This window comes from Lineus longissimus, chromosome 6, assembly GCF_910592395.1.
Source record: "Lineus longissimus chromosome 6, tnLinLong1.2, whole genome shotgun sequence".
Classification (NCBI taxonomy): domain Eukaryota; kingdom Metazoa; phylum Nemertea; class Pilidiophora; order Heteronemertea; family Lineidae; genus Lineus; species Lineus longissimus.
The window spans coordinates 7,967,079-7,988,538 of record NC_088313.1 but is presented as its reverse complement, the minus strand read 5'-3'; the positions used below and the strand labels follow the sequence as shown (position 1 = coordinate 7,988,538).

Sequence of the window (21,460 nt, the reverse complement as noted above, 5' to 3'; positions counted from 1 at the left end):
AGACAACGACGACGACGGACACTGCGGTGTTGTACAGACTCCCCTATGGTGAGCCAAAAATGTATGATAGCGTTTTAATTTCTATCAGAAATTTTTGTGAAATGCCAAAAGAAGGTGCAGAAATTTGGCAGTTATATTCTCAAGGACAACCTGTAATATTTATGCATAATTTGTCACACGGTGCATGAATAACATAGTAAACTACTTACCGTTTTTGGTCGAAAGATATGTTTTTGGGACACACTGTAAAATGGATGAGTCCTTTTGACACTCATAAAATTGTAAATATTGTCTGTAATGTTACTCCTTTAAGTAATCTTAAATGTCTTGATCTTTTTTTACTTAGGTAACCTAGGTATCGGCCAGCCCATCTGACGCAGGTAATCCTTTATTTCTGGTATGCTAATCGGTGGTAAATAGTTTCCAATATGCTTCCTTTTCCACCAACGCCCCCTTTTGGCATCATTGCTCCCTAGCTTGGTGTAGGTATAACGATAATGCTCCACTCGAATAAACCTGGAAAGTAAAGTCAAAGTTATTTGGTTATAGGAACTTAATGTCAACTGTGGGAAAAGCTATCATCAGAATTCACAATTGAACCCCAGAATATCTTGAAACCCTCCTGTGGAACAAAGATGAGTTCCTCACTCAATCAGCACGCCACTAACCTGAGTATTTCTGACTCATTTCACCTGCGTGGAGCAACGAAAGTTAGAGATGGAGACTGGCCTAGAGTCTTATGTCAATTGGGGGGGGGGGGGGGGGGATGAACCAGGGACTTCTTTCTTGACTTCAGGCAAAACTCTGCGCCACTAGACACAGTGGCTTCTTGGAAAATGTTGTTAGCTTGTTTTTTTTAGATATTTCATGTGATACCTTGTATTCTTTGCTCAGTTTATGAAAAATACTGAATGTGGTTCTTAGCTTGGTTTCTGAAATATATTGAGTGTTGATCTCCTTCATTAACCTTGGCGCTTTACTTAAAGCCGTGCTGTCCCATTGTGAGGCCCACTCCATACCACCAACCATAGCCAATCAGACACTACATACACAGACAGATAATGATGTGGAACAACAACGTAACTGGTGAGTTAGCCACACGCAAACATCATAACAGCAAATAGCACAAATTTTGCAACAGTACTAATACCCAATTCTAGTATTTTCAAAGATCAGTTTTTATTGGATTAACCAAAATCAAAAGCACAGAATACAGACAAATTACTAATAAGAAAATTGTTGTTATTCCAATGACCTTCCTCCATCTACCGTGAGCAGTGTATAAAGAAGAATCCAAACTCTGTTCAGTCTGCACTGTTCATACAAGGTTTGATGATGTACATGTACAGACTCTAAACAAACCACATCATGATAGGGACAGTGTATTGTCAACCAATGAAATTTTCTTTAAATCACCACTTACTTAGGAGGTTTCTTGCCTTCAAAAGGATTGTTCTCTAACAGAGATGTTGCACCGGGATCATTGACAAGCAACTTGGCTGCTAAATGGACCAGCCAGTTGTTGTATTGGTAATTCTGAAAAGAATGAAAGTGCAATGCAAAAATCAGTGGGGGCAAAGTGCACAAACACATGAACTGTTGTTTATTGCAATCGAGGTGCTTTCAATTTAAGTCACATACAACAAAGTAGTGTAGAATTTAACGCCTTGCTTTTAGAGAGAAACAGAGGTGACCTTCTCAAGAGTTGAGGCAACAACTTCCCAGCCTGAGATTCAGATTTTTGACACTCATACCTCGTATACAAATCCCTGCGAAAAAGCAATAAATCCACTGCAAAGAGCAGCTGCTCCGACTAATCGACATATCAGTACATGGGTTGTATAATACTATACAAGTTCAATAAATTCTACATCACGCCTTGTTTTTTAATATTCTATACCACTTTTACGCTTTAAAACATACTGCTTTAGAGTGTTTATTGTGACATTTATTTCACTGGCAGAGCGGGGAAGCATAATTGGTATAAAGGCAATTGCAGATCCCAGGACTGAGACGACACGATGCAATTATGCTATCTCAAACAATTAAGGCGCGCTTGGACAACGATGATGAAACGTTTGATTGTGGCGCTCTGAATGGGCGCCTTTTTTCTCGACTGCCACATTCCGTCTAAATGGTATGGATTTCACCAGGAGTTTGAAATATCGAGAGGCAGAGTATATTGTAAACTACTGGTGCCAGGATGACAAGCTCCTGACAAGAAGCCTAGTGCCCTAACCACTTTATCATGGCTTTGACTTTGGGCAGATTACCATCATAAACTGCAAAATATTCTTGGCTTTTTATCTTGGGGATTTGCAAATTTAAATGAAATGTCCTGGGGACATTGTGCTCACCTGGGAATGACTTTAGTGGTAGATGAAATGAGACATGGAAGTTAAATTTACTTTTAAAAATTAGGTCACAATTGACCTAAAATAAGTCAACTTGTACAGGTGCCCAATGGGTGTCTACATATAAAATTTTAAGAATCTGTGACAAAAAGTAGTAAAACGTACCACTTTCACTGAAATTTTAGAGTTTTACTTTTCTGACCTTGGAGACTAGGTCAAGGTCAAAATGTTATAAGCACTATGTTAAGCATCAATCAGTGATGCACATTTAAAGATCACACTGTGACAGTTACTTGATATATGGATGTCATTGGGTTTTATGACCGACACCTGAAAAGTACGTCAAATTGACCTGAATTTTTGTTAATATGTACAGATGCCAAATAGGTGTCTACATATCGAATTTGAAGAGTCTAGCACAATTAATGACGAAATGTGCCACCTTTGCTGAAATTTTACAGTTTGACCTGTGTGACCTTCAAAAGAAGGTCAAATCAAAAACCTGTATATTATGTCATGTATGTAGGAGAATGGATAAATACCCTTTTAGGATTATGATTGTGCTGTCTAGATTCAGATGGCAGCACAAACTGGTCTTCCTTACTTCAACTATAAATACTTTTTAATACTATACTATTATCATATAATCCTATAGACTATTTAAGTGAATGTTTGATGTGGCCCAGTGATATTCCATTATGATTCTTGATGTTGTAAATACAGTATACTTTACAAACTTATATATTCTTGCAGGTATGTTGATGGTTTTCATGGTTCCGATTTGTGTAAATTGTATATATATTTAGTAAGGCCATGGCCATCCATTATGATTCTTGGTGTTGTAAATACAGTAAACTTTACAAACTTATATATTCAAACAGTTCATCGCATGTATGAGTGAAGCCATGAGGCGAAGTCATCGACAACATTTGGGGGCTCAGCCAGGATATTTCATCTTTTCAAAATCCTGATATAGCATTTGTATACGGATCCACTATTGAATAGTTGTATCGATCATCATCATTCACACAAATGGTGGTGGCCGGTCCTCAGAGATTCATCTGGCATGTAGTCTCATCAGAAGTATTGACAGTAAAAATTCCATGCTTCTAGCTATCAGGGTTCATGAGATAAAGCTAGTACAAGAACTAAGTATCGTTTTTGAGCTGTATGGTTCGAGTAGGAACCGACAACGACCCGAAGAACGTATCGTACTTGGTGCGTACTGTGTGATGAATTTTTGCGGTACGGGCCGAGAGAAACCAGCACATGATCCGAAAAAATTCATAGTACTGTCCGATAAAATATAATAGTACGAGCCAATAGAAATCGAAGTACGATTCGGTCTTGCCTGAATATCGTCTGAATACTGCACGACTCGACGAAACAATTTGATACGATACCAACCGGCATTGGCTAAACCACCACACTGTTTGTTTACACTGCCATATTTCTCGCTAAATGGCGACTTGGTTAATGTTGAGCATATCACCGGATTGGTCTCGATCTCAACTGATGGAATCACCTGGTTTAAATACAAGATATATGACGTAGTTGAGAGAAATTCCCATAATCATTATGCGAAAACACTTAAATTAGCCACGTGCTCAATGTTTATTGATTGACGTCACCCATATTGACCAATCCCTGCCTGGCTGACGAGCTGGCACTTGTTGCAAGTGGGACATACTTCAATTGAAAACATATCATGACTTCATAAGTGTCAGACATGACAATCGTTGGCTAAGGCTAGAATATAAGTGCTAATATCCACGGATAAGTTCGAAGCTTGATTAAAACACACCCATTTTGCCCTGGTGTCAAGAAAAAGAAATGTCAAATTTCACGCGAATGGGATTTAGGTGATGACATGCGGTTCATACTGCGATTCACCGACTGACCTAGGACAGTACAGTGCTAGGAAACGACCAGGGTACGATTCGACGACAGTACGACACGATACTTAGTTCTGGTATTAACTGTATTGACAAAATAAAGTTTTCAAAGATGGCCACCTGGAGCCCAAAAAGTAGGTTAAAATGGCAATAATTTTTTCGTGTGTCGAGTCATGTTGTCATAAAACATCCAAACACCAAGATTCAACTTTCTACACTCAACAGTGAGCAAACATGCCGCCATTGTTGACGGACGACAGACGGACAGACTGACCCTGACGACGGACAAAACATGATCACATACATGTAAGCTCACTCAGGTGAGCTAAAAATATTTAAAATATTCACATTTTCTTATACGCGGATTATGAAGTGGATAACGATTTTTACATTTAAATTTTTTGCAATCTATTTCCTCCCAAAATGAAATGCCCCAAATATTTGGTGGTTTACAGACAGTATACTTTAACCATTTCCCTGGGGGTGACGAGCATAGCACGTCATGCACATGGTCCAATATTGTGCGGGTGACGTGTGTAGCAAGTCATACCCATTTAAAATAAAACTTTTCCAGCACATGATTGCACCCTCTCTAAACACACCAAACGCACTCAGATAGTTAGTTTCATCCTAATAGTACATATGGCGACACTTTCGAATAGTTTCGTCGGTTCAGTTAGAAGTTAGTTCCGCTGTTTATTAATGGTATCGACTGTCAGCACGTGGCGGCGCTGACTGAAAAATGAATGTAGCTGTAGCAGCGAAAGGGTTAACAGCCACATCCTTTTATACATATTGATAAGAAATGAAAGACTAGTCATGCTAGATGAGTAGTGCAAGAGGGCAAGCAAAGTAGCCTTTCAGAATGAGGAACACTGCTCCAGCGAAAACAATATGGCCAACCAGATATTTGACATGGACTCACCAAAGCCATATCCAGGCATTTGAATCAATGTTAAGACACAAATAAATACCAGTTTTTAATGGAAGACGCTTACAAAAGGACTTTGGCCTCTTTTCGCTGATAGTGTACTCAGGACAAGTGTGTTACTCTGAAGACAGGATCACGGTGCTAATAACCCCAGCTGGTGACCAGCTGTAGTGGCACCCTACAAACGCTCATGAGAATGTTAAAAGTTACGCTAACGTTGAGAAAAACAGGCATAAATATGATACAACAAAGTCCTTTGAAGAAAATGCTCAATAGCTAAGCAAGGCTACTAACTTGGAAAGCAGCGAACCACATGAGCCAGTCTAGTCTATAATGGTATGGCGAGATTAGGCATGGACGCCGCGTCACATTGCCCGGTTTACATTTAAACTCATATTCCTTCCATGCATTGACATCTTCATCATATGGGTTGTTACTGTAGGTCCCTTGAATAATCACTTCAGTTCGCTCTTTGGTGACACTGAAAATGAAATATAAGTAACTTCTAAAATTGGTAATTTTTGAGAAATCTTATAGAAAATCATTCGCCATATCCTACAAAATCTTTTCTATCAATGAAAACTGCCTTCAAAAATCATGTGTTCAGGAAGAGTTTTTAACATTTTGGTCACTTATTTACAAGAAATGGTATTTTGGTATTGTCCTTGATAATCTGTTGTTTTGGTGAATCCTTCTTATCGTTAGCTGATAACGCTTGTGTGAAACAACAGAGATATTTGTTTGCTATTAAAGAACACTAAGTCTTGCACTTTAAAAGCTGAGGAAGGAACACATTTATTTGGTGTTCAAAGCACAGATGTTTAGTTAACCCTTTAACTGCCACCGTGCTTAAGTCTATATGCGTTATTTACCATTGACATGATCGAGTTTCATTGAAAGGATCGTCTGCTATGCAATTTTCCTGCCTTCTGATAGATGGCATGCAGCTAGTAGATCATTTTTATGGCAGTTTTGAGGAATCTAACTCTTCTCTGTTCAAGCTAGTCTTTTGAGTTGAACAGATGGTAGAAATTAGAAACAAATATTCAACAGTTAAAGGTCATATATCAAGGTTTTTTGCCATTTTCTGCTGTAAGACGATTTCAAAAGTGTACCTAACACTTTATACAATACAGAAAACCAAATGCAATTAGCTCCATCCATTTTGAAGATATAGCCAATTATGTGTTTGACAACTTGATTACCTGATCAGGCTAGCAACTGGCTTGTTAGAGCCAGGCGGCGGGTTCAGCAAAAGTTGTGATGTAGATCATGTCATGCAATCATAAAAGCAGGAGGGCCTTAATTAGTTATGCACACCTGGAAGTAATGTGTTTCATTCACTATGGTGTATTGTGTGGCTCCGAATTGTGTCAAGGCTAGCACAAAGAACAATCGAATGACGGATGGGACCCATTTTCATGAATTTCCAAAGCCAGTTGAACGAGAGAGGAGGAAGCTGTGGATTCGGAAGTGCAAACGTTTGGAGTGTTGGAAGCCTGGGCCTTCGGCCAAACTTTGCAGTGATCACTTTATCGATACGGATTATCACATGAAGCCGGATATCTGCATCCAACTGAATATTAAATGCCACTTGTTAAAAACAGCTGTTCCATCTGTATTCGATTTGACCAACCCCACTTACATGCGACAGCCTCCAAAGGAACGTTCGTTAGCCAAAAAACGTAAACATCAAGAAGTGAGTTGAACACTATTTCATGATTTATACACTGCTGATGCACACAACACTCATACTACCCAAATGGCACATGTCATCCACTGTACAGTGGCTACACAACCATGTCAATTGCATTTAATGCCCGAGGCTGCTGAGGTCGGTTGTTATACATAATGTGTAGGCCCTATTGGGGCCTGTGATACCGCATAGGCACGGTATATGAAACCAGGGGCGGGACATACCACTGCGGTGGGAGTGTACTCTATTAAGGAGAGCACTTGTCAGTCCCATGGGTGTCCTTAGGGACCATCTCAAAATTTACTGATGCAAAAAAAGAGGAACAGTGTTTGTCTGGGGGGAGTTTTCTAGGTGCTCAGTGTTCACAGAGAGACTAACACTGTTCTTCTATTTTGGCATCAGTCAATTCTGAGATGGTCCCTTTAGAGAGGTTCCACTTGACTGTGAACACCATTTCCATTTCCAGAGGTATTTCATGGAGATGATCTTGTGTCACCAAAAACAAACAGGACATCCTATAAATACAAAATATTTATTGTTCAAAAAAAATCAAAATATTCGTTCCTTTTCAGAATACATTCAACTTCTACTGAATGAGGTATTGAGACTTCGAGAGAAAATGCCCTCGTACAGCACTGCATTGGCCAATAGAGAAGATCGCATCAAGTCTACACCCAAGCCAATCTGTACGAAATACACGAAACGTCAAACCAAACTTGAGGTCGTGGATAGCCGGAAGACTCGATTTAATCGGACGCTCAACTCTTTGGATAACGAAAGCCAGTGTACTCCTCTGAGGGCCAGGTAGAGCGAATCTTGTCACGAGCACAGACTGGAAGAGGAAGTCTTTGCTTTTTGCCCAAACGTTGCCAGCACCAGCGCACAAATCTGCGGTATGCAAGGTATCTCCATAACCTGAAAAGACAGTTTGAGAGAAAATTTGAGTTCAGATGAAACATAATGCATACAATGTAGTATGGTCATGAATCCTTTGTGCTGAAAGCAGTTGTTTCTGTTTTGTAAATAAATAGGAAGTGTACATGTACAAGTTTCTGTTATTTTACTTATTTCAACTTACTTGTGCATTGGCTGATCATTTCCTATTGGCCCTTGATCTTGGATAAATTCATACATGGCACTTTCCAGGACATATCGGTCAAGGCAGTTGCTTGCGAATCCGGGATGCAGAGTTATGCAGGCAACTCCATCTGGCTCATAACTTTCCTTCTTGGCCAGAACTGGGGAATAGTCACTGCAGCACATCGACTCTGTTCCAGTGATTTGAGCTGTGCAGTTTCCACAGTCACACCTGAAGTGATAAACGTTTACATATTTACAAAAAATGATGATTAACACTAGACCAGTTGCCAGTTGCCCTCCTTGGCTTCCCTCAGTCTCAGCGATGATGAGGCCGAGTCCATGACATGGCAGATGGCATATGTCCTTCAGAGACTGTTCAAATACATACAACCATTGAACCAATACAAAGCCATCCAAGAAGTGCCAGAGCATCAGATAAAGTCCAATTGTGTATAGTAGTAGTGGATGCATGTCATGATGTAGTGCTGTGTGCATAGAGAACAGAGTGAGAATGTAAACAAAACTTGCCATTTTCTGTTGCCTGCACGTTCAGGGCGTTCATCCTCCACTTCCTCATCACTTTCGTCCGAATGATCACTCTCATTATGATCTAGTGATATCAATGGCTCGAACATGTATGGCTCAACGTTTAAATATCCTTCTGTATCGACCAAAACATCCTCAAATTCACTGCTCTCACTCTCTGAACTGTATGCGGAAGCCATCTTGCTTTGTTCTGACTGACACGACCTACGTCATCAAAAAATCCCTAGCGGCCACATGTGGAACTAATCTAAAGTTGTGTGTGGTGGGAAATTCAAATAGTTTCAAATTGAAAATTGAAATAACTAAATAATGACTTTATTATTAGAATTTTTTTAATGTCTGGGATCTTGTTTTTTTAACCCTCAACATATTTCATGAGTATCAAGCATGTTTTCAAACCTTGATATATGTGACCTTTAAAGGGTTAAGACAGGTGTTTTGTTCGAGGAGGAACAATATTTCTAAACTATGTTTGTGGATAGTCCCCCTGGAGGTGGAAGAAAGGATTCATGATTATTGACTGACTGGCCAGTTCTGGATTTAATCACGTTCTTATGGGAAACGTCTCAGCAGTATGTGTGCAGGGCCAGATAAGCAAACACAAACCCCCGATTTCATCAGGATGTTGCCAGGACATATCATATTGTATCAGACAAAGTACTCCATCCAACTTCTTTTGGCGGGAAGATCAAGGAAATACTTTTTTGTAAGTATTATAAATTTCCTTCAAACTTTTTTTCAGTCTGAAGAATTTTGAAAATTACCTTCCGAATGCACCATACGTATTGACAAGCCGTAGTGGATCAAAGCTTGTATTCATGGCTTGTCTCTTGGACAGGAGATTCTGGACAACTGGGATGCTCAGATATGCGATGAGGACGGCTAGTGACAGGTTGAAGAGGAAACGCATGATCTGGCCTGAAAAAGAAGAACATAAAATTCTCAGTCAGGACTACCTTCAGAATTCAACATACTTAACTTATACGTATCGTATATATTGGAACTCTGACTTCAGCTACATTGAAAAGTAAGTCAAAGCAATAGGTAATGCATCCCTCTTTAGATTAACCAACCCACAAGCTACTTATAACCATTGCCTTCAATATGGCAAACACAAACTTCCAATGAAACGGCCAGGGGCCATTGTGCTCACCGTCTAGATATTTTGTGGTTAGGAATTCATCCTGGTTAAGAAACATTCTACATGTATAGTATATAGGTCAAACCAAAGTCCGTATGACATGTGATGTATCGATGCTTGGAGTAACTACCATAAAAATATCATCGAAAACAAGTCACTTATAAACGAGATATTGCACTTTTTACCTTTTGGCCCCCTGGTGGCCAAGTGGAGAATCAGATCAGACCAAAATTCGGTGTCAGCAGTTATATCATGTAGCGAGTCCGGTGCTCCGAAGTTCATAGTTTCAGCGGTTAAAAAACGTGCCATAGTTACACTCAAACGGCCAATTTACGACCTTGTATCCTTGCTAGGAGAACCTACCATAAATATTGTATCAAAAACGAGTCACTCATAAGAGAGATATCACACTTTTTAGGTTTCCACTTCTGGCCCCTTGGTGGCCAAGTCAAGAATCAGATCAGACCGAAATTCAACGTCAGAGGTCACCTGACCTGGGGGTCCTGTCTACAAAGTTTCAACTTATTAGCTCTAGTGGTTAAGAAACATGCCAATGTTTTTGAAACCAGATACAGACGATGACAGACACAGCGGTGTTGTATAGACTCCCCTAAGGTGAGCCAAAAAACCTGGAGGCCAGAAAGCAGGTCACACCGTGAAAAACCCAAAGGCACAATTACGCCAAGTTTCAGCCATTAAGCGATTACAGAATGGGCCTCTCTAACGAACACCCACAAAGGACAGACGCCACAGTATCAGGCTTTCACATATCGTTAGCCTCATAGCATAATTGCCTAAGTCATATTTTGGCCAAAATGTGAAAATTTTATGTCTATGTCACTTTTCTGTGTTATTCAAGCATTGTTTACTTATTTAATGGTTTTAAAAATGTTCAGACATCTGTTATAAGTTTTTGTTAAAGTTCAAATAAAAATTTCCGAAGCGTTGTCTAAAAAAATGGTTCTTAAATTTTTCTCAAAACCTTCAAAATTAATATGAGTCAGGCAATTATGCTATGAGGCTGACGATATTAAAAAGGAGTGCGATCACACTCCACCCTAATCACACCCCTAAATATTCTGTAAGAGAGCTTTTTTTCATTTCCCATGGTTTAGTCCTCCAAATCAAACTTGTGGGAGTGAAAACAGCTCTCCAGCTTTTTTAATTGTGAAAGCTTGCAGACGAGAATTATTTCCATAAGTTCCCCTAAGGAAGACTATGAAGTCTCGCCTAGAGACCGTGACAGTTTCAACATCACTCACCAAGTGACTTCCTAGGCATGTTCCCTTCCCTCTCTTCTCTCTGTATCTCCTGGACTTGCTGTTTGATGCCCCCTGGTCTGTCAGAGAAGAAGAACCCAAAGAACTTGTCATCCAGGCAGCAGAGGCTGGGCAGGATGGTGAGCCAGTTGAGGAAACTAAGATTTCCACTTATAATCAGCAGTACCTGTAAATCAGATATGAGCAAAGACCATTTTGATGGATTCACAAATCTCAATGCACATCTCACCCTGGATAATTAATTCCCCAGATTGCCAAGCATCTTATCAGGCCTTCCAGTTTGCCGAACTTGCCTGTCCGGGGAAAAGAAAATTTATTTGATAAAGTTAGAAAAACTGTGTTGTTGGGTCTTTCACCAAAATATTCCTGTGTTCAACTGGTAATGAGGATCTTCAAGCATGACTTGCATCAAATATAGAGAAAAATGCACTGCTGGTTTGTCCTATGGAAAGCGAACAAGAATTGCAAAATATGCATGGATTGATTTTGTGCGTGCACCATAGAGTACCTGCTGGTTCATTTACCTTGAAATTTAGTGCATATTGTCTATGAGATGGACACAGTATTTTTTTGAATATTTTCCAACGAGCGCACATTTTGGATGTTTTTCTTGTGAGGCAGCCATTTTCTCAGACCTCAAGAAGCATTATCCACGGCAGTCTGCTCGGTAAGTTGGAAGGCCTCATAAGATGCTTGGCAATTTGGGGAATCTTTCTCCCGGGCGCATCTGGGCTTATCTTTCAACAGGCTTTATTTTAGAAACAACCAATTTTGTGTAGTGTCATACAGAGAGTAAACTAACATCTGTTCATGCTATGTCTCAATATCAAGGAATCCGATGGGTCGAATACTGCTATGGTTGAATTGTAACTCAAGTTGTCCAATTGCGAATTGTCTTACAAAGTAATCAAACCTCAAATCAACAGATTACAGTTTATCGCCAGCTGCTGAGCTGGTCATGTTTCTCCCTTGGTTTCGCTGGTTGTGAGAGTATGGCTGCTAAGGGATCATTTAAGTATTACATGTACATGTTTTGACCATGCGTATGGAAAGTCCACTGGCACTGAGAAGTGACATTCGATATATCGCCCAACACAAAGGCAAACCATTTTTTATATCAAACCGAAAGATTTTTTTAGTAGACTGTTTTTAGTATGATTCGATTGGTAAAGTCAAGATTTTAGAAATTTCAGGGAAAACTCCTTTGGGGAGAAAAGTCATTTTTTAACCAGAAACCAGAGTCTTTCAAATAGTGAGTCAGGCAACTAGGGAACGTATGGTTTCAACATTAAAGTCACCGCCTGTTCCAAAAGATGCGCGTTCGGACAGAGATCTCTCGGGTAACTCGTTGACCCAAGCCAATTCCACACAACTGGAAATTGAACAATTCTACGATCAGCTGAACATGGCCATTACAAACACTCCGTTTTAAAGAAAACGCCAGCTTCAAATTCACTGATTTCCATAAAACTATTTAGAAATATAAAAATAGTGTCAAAGACAACGGAAAAGTGATATGTTTCGACTTTTACATTTGAAAGTTTTGAGAATAAGCGATGACACTGATTTGAGAATAATTTCCGAAATGCGTTATTCTAATCAATTAGACAATATCAAAACATATTTTTGTGGTTAGCAGTTAAGTATGTTGTCGGTGCTTAATGGACCATCTGAGGGTATCACATGGTTCCATTTGTTGTCATCTAATGGGATATTGAAAGTTTTGAGAATAAGCGATGGCACTGATTTGAGAATAATGTCCGAAATGCGTTATTCTACTCAATTAGTCAATATCAAAATATATTTTTGTGTTTAGCAGTTAAGTATGTTGTCGGTGCTTAATGGACCATCTAAGGGTATCACATGGTTCCATTTGTTGTCATCTAATGGGATATTCATCTTATTAATTTTGACCGACTAAAATTAGTTTTATAGCGGGTTTAAGTTCCCGTTCGTGGTAAAATATGAAGAAATGCAAAATGTCTCGACTTTTGTGGTCAAACGTTCACATATTTAAAAATCCAATTTTTGCTTTATTAAAATTGTACTTATTTTAATGTTACTGTTATCTAATGGGACATTTGATAGTTTTGTGATTTTGAAGCCCAGTTTCTTGGTTTTTAAGATTAGAAAATGGTTCATTTTCCCATCGAAAATAGAGATTTTGGGTTCCGCAGCGCAAGGGTTAATATATGTCAACAATTGTATATTATATTGTATGTATTTGTTACCCGATAAATCATCACCTTCAACAAAGCAGAATATTATTTTCAGTGACTCTGAGAAGCGGTACTGGTCGACAAAATTTGTATTACACGGAAATTTCCCCACGAACATACCTCCTTAATGTATCAATAGGTGAGCCAAAAAGGTGTAAAACATGCAGGTCCATCAGGAATATGCAAATAGAAATCTTGGAAGCCTCTTACCGGAAGTACCGAAAATGTATGCTGGAATCGGATAATTTTCCTCTAAATAAAGGCAACTAAAATTTTTTTTGTAGCGGTTTTGGCCTCAAAACATTGCACTAATTTTGAATGGAGGAAGTCAGCAGCCATAATTACGGCAGAATACAGAGTGCTATTGCCTTTTGATCGATTGCGTTGTGTGCTAGCAAGCTGGTACTCAATCCTGAAGCTTCACTGGCTAAAGCACAGCAAAGCTTAAAACATATAGTAGAGTCAATTTATGAAAAATAAGGCCTAACCTCAAAAAAATTGCAAGCAAACGTTTTATGGTTGTTTATTGTAGTATTGGGTCTTGTAAACAACATATCAAAAGTTTACAAAAATTTATGCCCGGGAAAGGGTCAAAAAGTGACGTCAAAAACAAGATGGCCGCCAAATCATAAAAGTGGCTATATCTCACTTCATATTTGACATAGAGTGAAAATATTGGTGTCTAGGTATAGGTTTTAGGGGTCAAGGAATCCATTAAGCCTATTTATGAGGTTGTAGGAGAATTGCATAATGGGAAATCCAAGATGGCCGCCACGACGGCCCCAGATTATGTCTTTGGCCACAACTCAGTTCATACTTAACGAAACTGACAGTTGTGTGGTGTCTTTTCATAGGTTTTAGGGGTCAAGGAATCCATTAAGACTATTTATGAGGTTGTAGAAGAAGTGCATCATTGCAAATCGATGCTGACCGCAATACACCCAAGACTTAAAAATAGCTCAGTTTATGTTATTGGTCATCAAGCGACAAAACATGCATTTTCTCCACGTTGGAGTACGTATGCAACCTAGCCGCTAAGCAAAACATCCCACCAATCGTTACATTCGACCAGCCGCTCTTCTGGAAGGCATCGGAGATCGTAAATGAAGTACCAGACAATAGTCCGATTAGAAATGTTGTGTTGTTACTAGGCAGTTTCCATACCTTCATGAATCTTCTGGGGGCAATAGGAACATTAATGGATGGGTGTGGGCTGAGAGAGATCCTAGAAACAGTCTATGGAGAAAACGCGGTTGTGCATATGATGAGTGGTAAATCTGTACAACGTGCATTTCGTGGACATCTTCTTGTGGATCAATGCCTTACGCATCAGATAGTGGCTAAAATCATCAAGGACGAGCCTGGTTTTGAAAACGTCTTGAAAGAGCTTGAAACGCTCTACGCTCTTACGGAAACTGGTGAACGAGAGATGGAGTCGTTGCTGAAGTCGGATTGCATCGCAACAATCGCTGATCAGCTCAAATCGAAAGAATGTGAACTATCCAATGATTCAAAGACAAGTAAACTGTGGATAAACTATCAGAAAATGTTGGGAGTTGCACGCGAGCTCATTGAGGCTGATCGCACTGGGTCATGGGAGATGCACCTCCATGCCATCGCAGATTGTTTGCCAATATTTGCAGCAGCTGGACACCCTAACTATCTCAAGTCGGGTTATCTGTATCTACAGAAGATGAACAGCTTAGAAGCTGAAAACCCTACTGTTCATCAGAAGTTTATGAATGGCTTCCATGTCATACGCCGCAGCAACCAATACTGGGCTGGCCTAAGCTCTGATCTTGTTATAGAGCAGACGCTCATGCGTTCTCTTAAAAGCACAGGCGGGCTAACAAGAGGAAGTGGCTTCAGTGAACACCAAAGAACACTTTGGACCATGTCTCGCCCTGTAACCTCAGCCTACAACTATGCCATGCAAGAGTTCAGCCAGATGGTATACACAACAAGTGAACAGCACAAAGAGGCTACGCCTTCAAGGATGAACAGAGATAAAGCAGACGGAGAAAAGCTAATAGAAAAACTTGCAGACTTTTCTCCCTTTACAGGGGATGCCACCTTGCGCAACATTATAACAGGGATAAATGCTAATGAAGATGTGAACGTGCATGATCTTTTCACGGTTGGCAAAAGCGTAGTAAAAGCAATGGAAGGACAGTCTATATTTTCGTATTCGCACAAGAGAAATACTAGAGTGAAGACATTAGCTACTGCCCGGGCCATCAAAATAACTGGCGATCGAACCATCGACCCAGCTCTGTTGTTTCAGAGGTTCTTGGTTGTGTCACAGTCAGGAGAAGATCTTAGTCTAAGTGAGGTGATGGACTATGAACTCAGACCTCATCCTCCATCGTTATTTGAAGCAAAGCACTGCTTGCGCAAACCAGACAAGGCACAACTGATGGAAGCTATAAGAAACCATGTCACTCCTAAATCCGAGGATGCCGTGCTCGATACAATCCCAGTCACTGATCACTACGTTTTAGACGGGGGCTCACTTTTGCATAGAACGAAATGGACCGAATGGTCCACATACAGCTCGATCGCCGAGGCATATGCAAAGCTCACTGGTGATTTATACGGACATGCCACAGTTGTCTTTGATGGGTACAGCGGAGGGCCAGGAATTAAGGATAATACTCATCAGCGACGAGGTGCTAACAAGACTGCAAACAAGGTCGATATATCAGATGCTACCAAGTTCGTTGGAAAAAAGGAAGACTTCCTCTCAAATGTGGAAAACAAACAGGCTATGATTGATCTAATCGCAAACTGTTTGCGACAGAAAGGCTGCGATGTCATTCAAGCTGAGGGAGATGCAGACGTGGACATTGTAAAAGCTGCAGTTTCGATGTCTAGGTACAAATCTACAACGCTCATTGGTGAAGATACCGACCTGTTGATTCTCCTCTTGTATCATGCGACAGTTGAGGACAGCCATGAGCTGTACTTCCGTTCAGACAAAAGTGGTGATAAAACAAAACATGTGTACAACATCAGTGTTCTGAAACATATATTAGGTGATGACATATGCACTGATCTGCTGTTTTTGCACGCATTCACGGGTTGTGATACGACTTCAAGAATCTTTGGCATTGGAAAGAAATCCGTGTTCGAAAAGATTCTGAAGGGAGACACCGTGTTACGCTCATGTTCAAAGGTGTTTTGTTCCCCTGACAGAGACAAAAAAACTATCGAAGGTACTGGCTCTAAAGCAATGATTTCATTGTTTAATGGGAATCAAAGCGAATCTCTTGCAGCCCTTAGGTACAGTTTGATCTGTAAGAAAGTTTCAAGAGCCAAGGCATTTGTGACACCTGAACGACTTCCACCAACTGCTTCTGCCACCAGATTTCACTCACTAAGGGTGCATTACCAAGTGCTTGTCTGGATGGGCATGAGTGAGGACATGGTTCCAACTGACTGGGGATTCAAAGTCCAAGGGGATACACTCATTCCGATCATGATGGATAATGACCTTGCTCCCGAGGCTCTCCTCAAAATGATCCACTGCAACTGCTCCGCTACATGTAACACACTAAGGTGTACCTGCAAAAAGCATGGGCTTGAGTGCACGAATGCATGCGGATCTTGTCAAGAGGGGATAACATGACTCTGGACCCAATACCAGACGAAGAAGACGTTGATGAAGAACAATGAGATATAGAGGCTATTTCCACAGTGACTAAAAATAAAATATTACTATGTACATATAGTCGTTGCTAAATATAGTTCTTTAATATTCCCAACTTACGCACCATATCTGGTGGCCATCTTGGATTCCCTATTATGCACTTCTTCTACAACCTCATAAATAGTCTTAATGGATTCCTTGACCCCTAAAACCTATGAAAAAACACCACACAACTGTCAGTTTCGTTTAGTATGAACTGAGTTGTGGCCAAAGACATAATCTGGGGCCGTCGTGGCGGCCATCTTGGATTTCCCATTATGCAATTCTCCTACAACCTCATAAATAGGCTTAATGGATTCCTTGATCCCTAAAACCTATACCTAGACACCAATATTTTCACTCTATGTCAAATATGAAGTGAGATATAGCCACTTTTATGATTTGGCGGCCATCTTGTTTTTGACGTCACTTTTTGACCCTTTCCCGGACTTAAATTTTTGTAAACTTTTGATATGTTGTTCACAAGACCCAATACTACAATAAACAACCATAAAACGTTTGCTTGCAATTTTTTTGGGGTCAGGTGCTATATTGACTCTACTAATAGATTTTAAACCACCTATGAGACAAACATATCCAGGGGTTAAGTGTTTTGGGTTGCGTGGAGACTAATGGTGCCTGGATTAAGGGAAATATCAGTATGATTCTTGTACAGCGCCATTTCAAGCGTATGACAAGACACTCTCAAATCATATGGAATGAAATAGTGCAATGAAGTTGAAGGGAAGTACACTCACTTGAAAAAGTATCTGAATGAGACCCCCGGCAATGCAGAGTGGACGGAATGGAATGAGGATGAGTACGGGCGCTACCAGCTCCACAAAGTGGTTGACACTTGTCTCAATCTTGTGCATCACTTCAGGCTCCTGGTGCATGTAATAAGCTATAGGGTTTGGAACTGGCTGCGTCTGAAAGAAATTGGTAAAATGATTTTCAGAATTTTTCATTGAAGGGATCATTGCAAGCAACATTTCAGCGAAATGGGTTTACTGGGCAAGACCTGGAAAGTGAAATCAACAACCTTTTTTTCTTCTCAAAATGACTAAAAATTTGTTTATTGCGTTCATGCCCCAATATCGAATAGTTTGAAAATTTTTACCACATATGAAAAAGACAAATTATCAAGATTTTGACTAATATTGTCAACAACTATTCTCAATTGCATCAGCAGCTTTTGTGGTTGGGCAGTCATACAACTCGTTTTGGTCAATAGTAGATCTAATCAGACTGTTAACCTGAAATTTGTTTGAAACAAGAGGCCCAAGGGCCTGGCGCTCAGCTGGATGACCTAATAACATAGGACTGAGGGTATAAAGTAGTAAATATCGGCTTTATACTACTGTTTGAAGGTCAAGAGAACACGTTATACCACTAGAATTTCCAATGCAGAGCTGCCAGCTGGATGAAATATGATTGAACTAATCAGCCATGGTATGTAAATATTACAGGTGGCAACGGAAGATATCCCTAGTTCAGTATATTGTATCGGTAGCTTTACAAAAAAGAAGTGTCAGAGAGGATGAGACTTCTCCATGGACAACTGTGGTATGTCCAGGCAGGGTTTCTGTGAGTGGTAAGGAGAATTGACAGTTTTTTTATGGGAGTAATATTATTGTGTTGCTTAAAACGTCTACTTTTTACTCATGTAAGAATCGTAGTACTAATAATAACTTCAACTTATTTTCCGGTTATGATAACACAACACGCATCTTCATAATCATGACCTTTCTCAAACTAACTGAATGACCTAATCGCCTTGGACGCACAACCTAACCACATATCAATCCGCCCCGACGATCGTCACATCCATTCGATTCGAGAACACTCGATAAAGTTTGATAAATAAACTAGAACTGAGATTTCACAGGAGCACCTGTGAATTCATGACTCCAGGATTGTTTTGAGGGCGATATCGTAAGAGTTGGTCTTGAGTATGGGGACCTGTGAAGGTCCGTGTCTGTGAGGCACCTGGGGAGAGAAGACTAGTTGAACGATGGGATCTGACACGGACACTACTATTGATCTCATTATATGAATACCATTTAATTACAAACAAGTGAAAACAGATCATATCATATTCCTTGGCATAAATTAAAAGAGGAGTGCGGGAACAAGGTTTTTTAGCAGGAGGAAAGCGAGAACATTTTGCGCCGTCGTATTCCGATTTGACTGGTTAGAGGTGAAATCTGCTTTTAATTGTGCAAATTAACATATTCGTTTTACTAGTTCTAATGTTGTCTGAATTAAAGATGCTTTCCCAATGCTTGACTGGTCTGGCAAGAGGCATTGCCAGGAAAACGTGACGTCATTTGGCCATTCTTCTTACCGCACGCCCTCCCTCTCCGTAAAACTTCCTGACATGGAGTGAAGTGGGAGGGCGCACAATGGGAACCACACTGCCGCGATGTTAATAGTTTCTATTTATAGAATTCAGCGGCAGAGATTTTAAGCACGGAATAAGTAGATTAACTCGGCTAATCTCAATGGATTTTACTCAGGAATGTTTTCAAGGCGAGAGAAACATCTGATTTAAGTACTACGCTTATTAGATTTCATGTTCATGCCGAAGATTGGCCTAAAACGTGGACGAAAAGAGTGCATTATCGAGTGTTGGAGAGGTCACGTGATTGGACGAGAAACCTGAGCGAAAACAATACTGACTCCAGCTCCCAGTCATAACAAAGTTTTCGTGCTTTTAGCTGTCAACATCAATGGCTATAATATACTCCTGCAGAATAGTAGAACTAATAGAACTAATTTCCGAATTTTCCAATAGTTTGAACACAAATCAGAACATCACCCATCAGCTGGACTCAGATCTGCATAAATTACGATAAATAATGAGGTCGTCGCTTCAATTTCGCAAAGAAAGTTGACTCCATTCGAAGGTTGTTTTGACTGAATTCCGTTGAACTCATCGTTATGAGGGCATTTGAACACATTCTCGTTGATCTTTTCTATGAACCTGTGAAGTTTCGTACCAAAATACATTTCCGTAAAGGCTTAAAAAAGAAAATTTGTCACTTACAAAATCATCGCTCCGGTAGAAATAAAAAGGTCACCGCCATTTTCTTGACGATAGCACTCCAGGTAAACTCGGCGGGAAATTTAAAGCGGAATCATCCGGGGTCAAACAACAGTTTTGCTCACTACCGCCAACTGGTGATATAAATCGACACTAATCTATTTTATATCAAAACTTCTGTATCATGAAGACCTTTTCAACTTTATTTCAAGCTTTTATCTGCTGGAATAGAGCGTCAAAAAATTGTTTTTTCATTTACGCATTTTGCCCCCTGGGGAGCTGAATTTCAGTCGAATCGCCCAAATTTTTTTCCGTAAGCAACATTTTCTGCGGTGTTTATAAGCAAGACTAGATTTGAAGTGCCTCGGTTGTATGATTACAAAATGCCCAATTTTGTCCACGGATGGATGGATGGATGGATGGATGGACGGACACCACTCGAATAGCTATTTGACTAGCTCAGCTGACTTTGTCAGCTGAGCTAAAAAATCGGTTTGACTTGAGGACCATTTAACAGGAACTTATTATGGAGATATTTTGTGTTTTTTTAATGCTCCTAAGACTCACAACAAGAGGCCCAAGGGCCTGGCGCTCAGCTGAGTTAATATCATTAATATCTTCCCGGTGTTTAGTTGATTATGCATGAAAATGGCATGCTCCATGGTATTTGATATCCTTTTGCGTTCACTACGGTACCAATGTTTTTGGTTGACATAATTATGCCACTGTTCATTCCTCAATCCTGACCATAATTGGGGTGAAATCATCGCATGAAAATATTTACCGCAACATGAAGTTTATGCCATGAATGAGGATACTCATTGTCATAGCCTCGTTTACAAGTACGAAGTATTTTCCCGCGAATATTTAAAACTGCTTGGCTCCTTGCCAGTTAAATAACATGTGACTATACACAAAATAGAAAACTTTGATGGAAATTGTAAATCATTTTTTTATCTATCAGGGGAAACAAGCTGATGATGATCAAATAAATCATTCATGAGAAATCGTTTTGTTGCTGAAGTTAATGCTAAACCTTTTCTTGTGCTCTACTGCGCCACCGTAGTTTTCTATTTAGACCAACGATGACGTCATTTCTGGGGATTCCCTACGTTGTCCAATGAGCGCTTTTTAAAATGTGCCATTTGGTATTGTACAGTATGCAATGTATTTTTTCAGCGCTACCAGTTGCCGAACAGAATGCCGTAGCTCCCTCAATTTCCAATCAATTTTTATGGGAGTGACATTATTGTATTGCTTAGAATGTCTACTTTTTACTCATGAAAGAATCGTAGAACTAAAACTTAATAGGCGAACAGAATCATGCCGATTCACTGCACATACTGTGGGAATTCTCCACTTCAAAATACATCGGCGATGTCATAGCGAACAGAGCATGCACTTCCGATATCGTTTTCACAGAAATGTGGCCAAATTTTCAAGAACTAATTTCTGAAAGTAGTCCCTAAAGACCTTATGACTACCACTGAAACGAACTAGTGATAATATCGCCTACCAGACTACTTTTTAAGCAGAAAATTGGGTACTTGAGTGTCATTGAGCTCCAAGATTATTGCACATGTC

General features: G+C 39.9%; 2 protein-coding genes across 2 annotated transcripts in view; both read right to left on the bottom strand.

The window, feature by feature from the left end:
• Positions 1 to 219: 219 nt before the first annotated feature.
• Positions 220 to 21,460, bottom strand: part of LOC135489001 (lipase maturation factor 1-like) — a 48,703-nt gene continuing 27,462 nt past the window's right edge. The window contains exons 5-10 of the mRNA XM_064774063.1: positions 17,589 to 17,759; positions 10,906 to 11,089; positions 9,267 to 9,420; positions 5,475 to 5,661; positions 1,424 to 1,536; positions 220 to 516 (exon numbers count right to left, since the gene is read on the bottom strand). Coding sequence (XP_064630133.1) covers positions 339 to 516; positions 1,424 to 1,536; positions 5,475 to 5,661; positions 9,267 to 9,420; positions 10,906 to 11,089; positions 17,589 to 17,759 — 987 coding nt within the window. The 3' untranslated portion in view covers positions 220 to 338. The remainder of the gene's footprint in view (positions 517 to 1,423; positions 1,537 to 5,474; positions 5,662 to 9,266; positions 9,421 to 10,905; positions 11,090 to 17,588; positions 17,760 to 21,460) is intronic.
• On the bottom strand, positions 7,395 to 8,890 carry LOC135489576 (uncharacterized). The gene is made up of 3 exons (XM_064774977.1): positions 8,485 to 8,890; positions 7,955 to 8,185; positions 7,395 to 7,791 (listed from the first exon to the last, which is right to left on the bottom strand). Exons 1-3 carry the CDS (start codon positions 8,679 to 8,681, stop codon positions 7,635 to 7,637), a joined length of 585 nt encoding a protein of 194 aa, XP_064631047.1. The 5' UTR covers positions 8,682 to 8,890; the 3' UTR covers positions 7,395 to 7,634.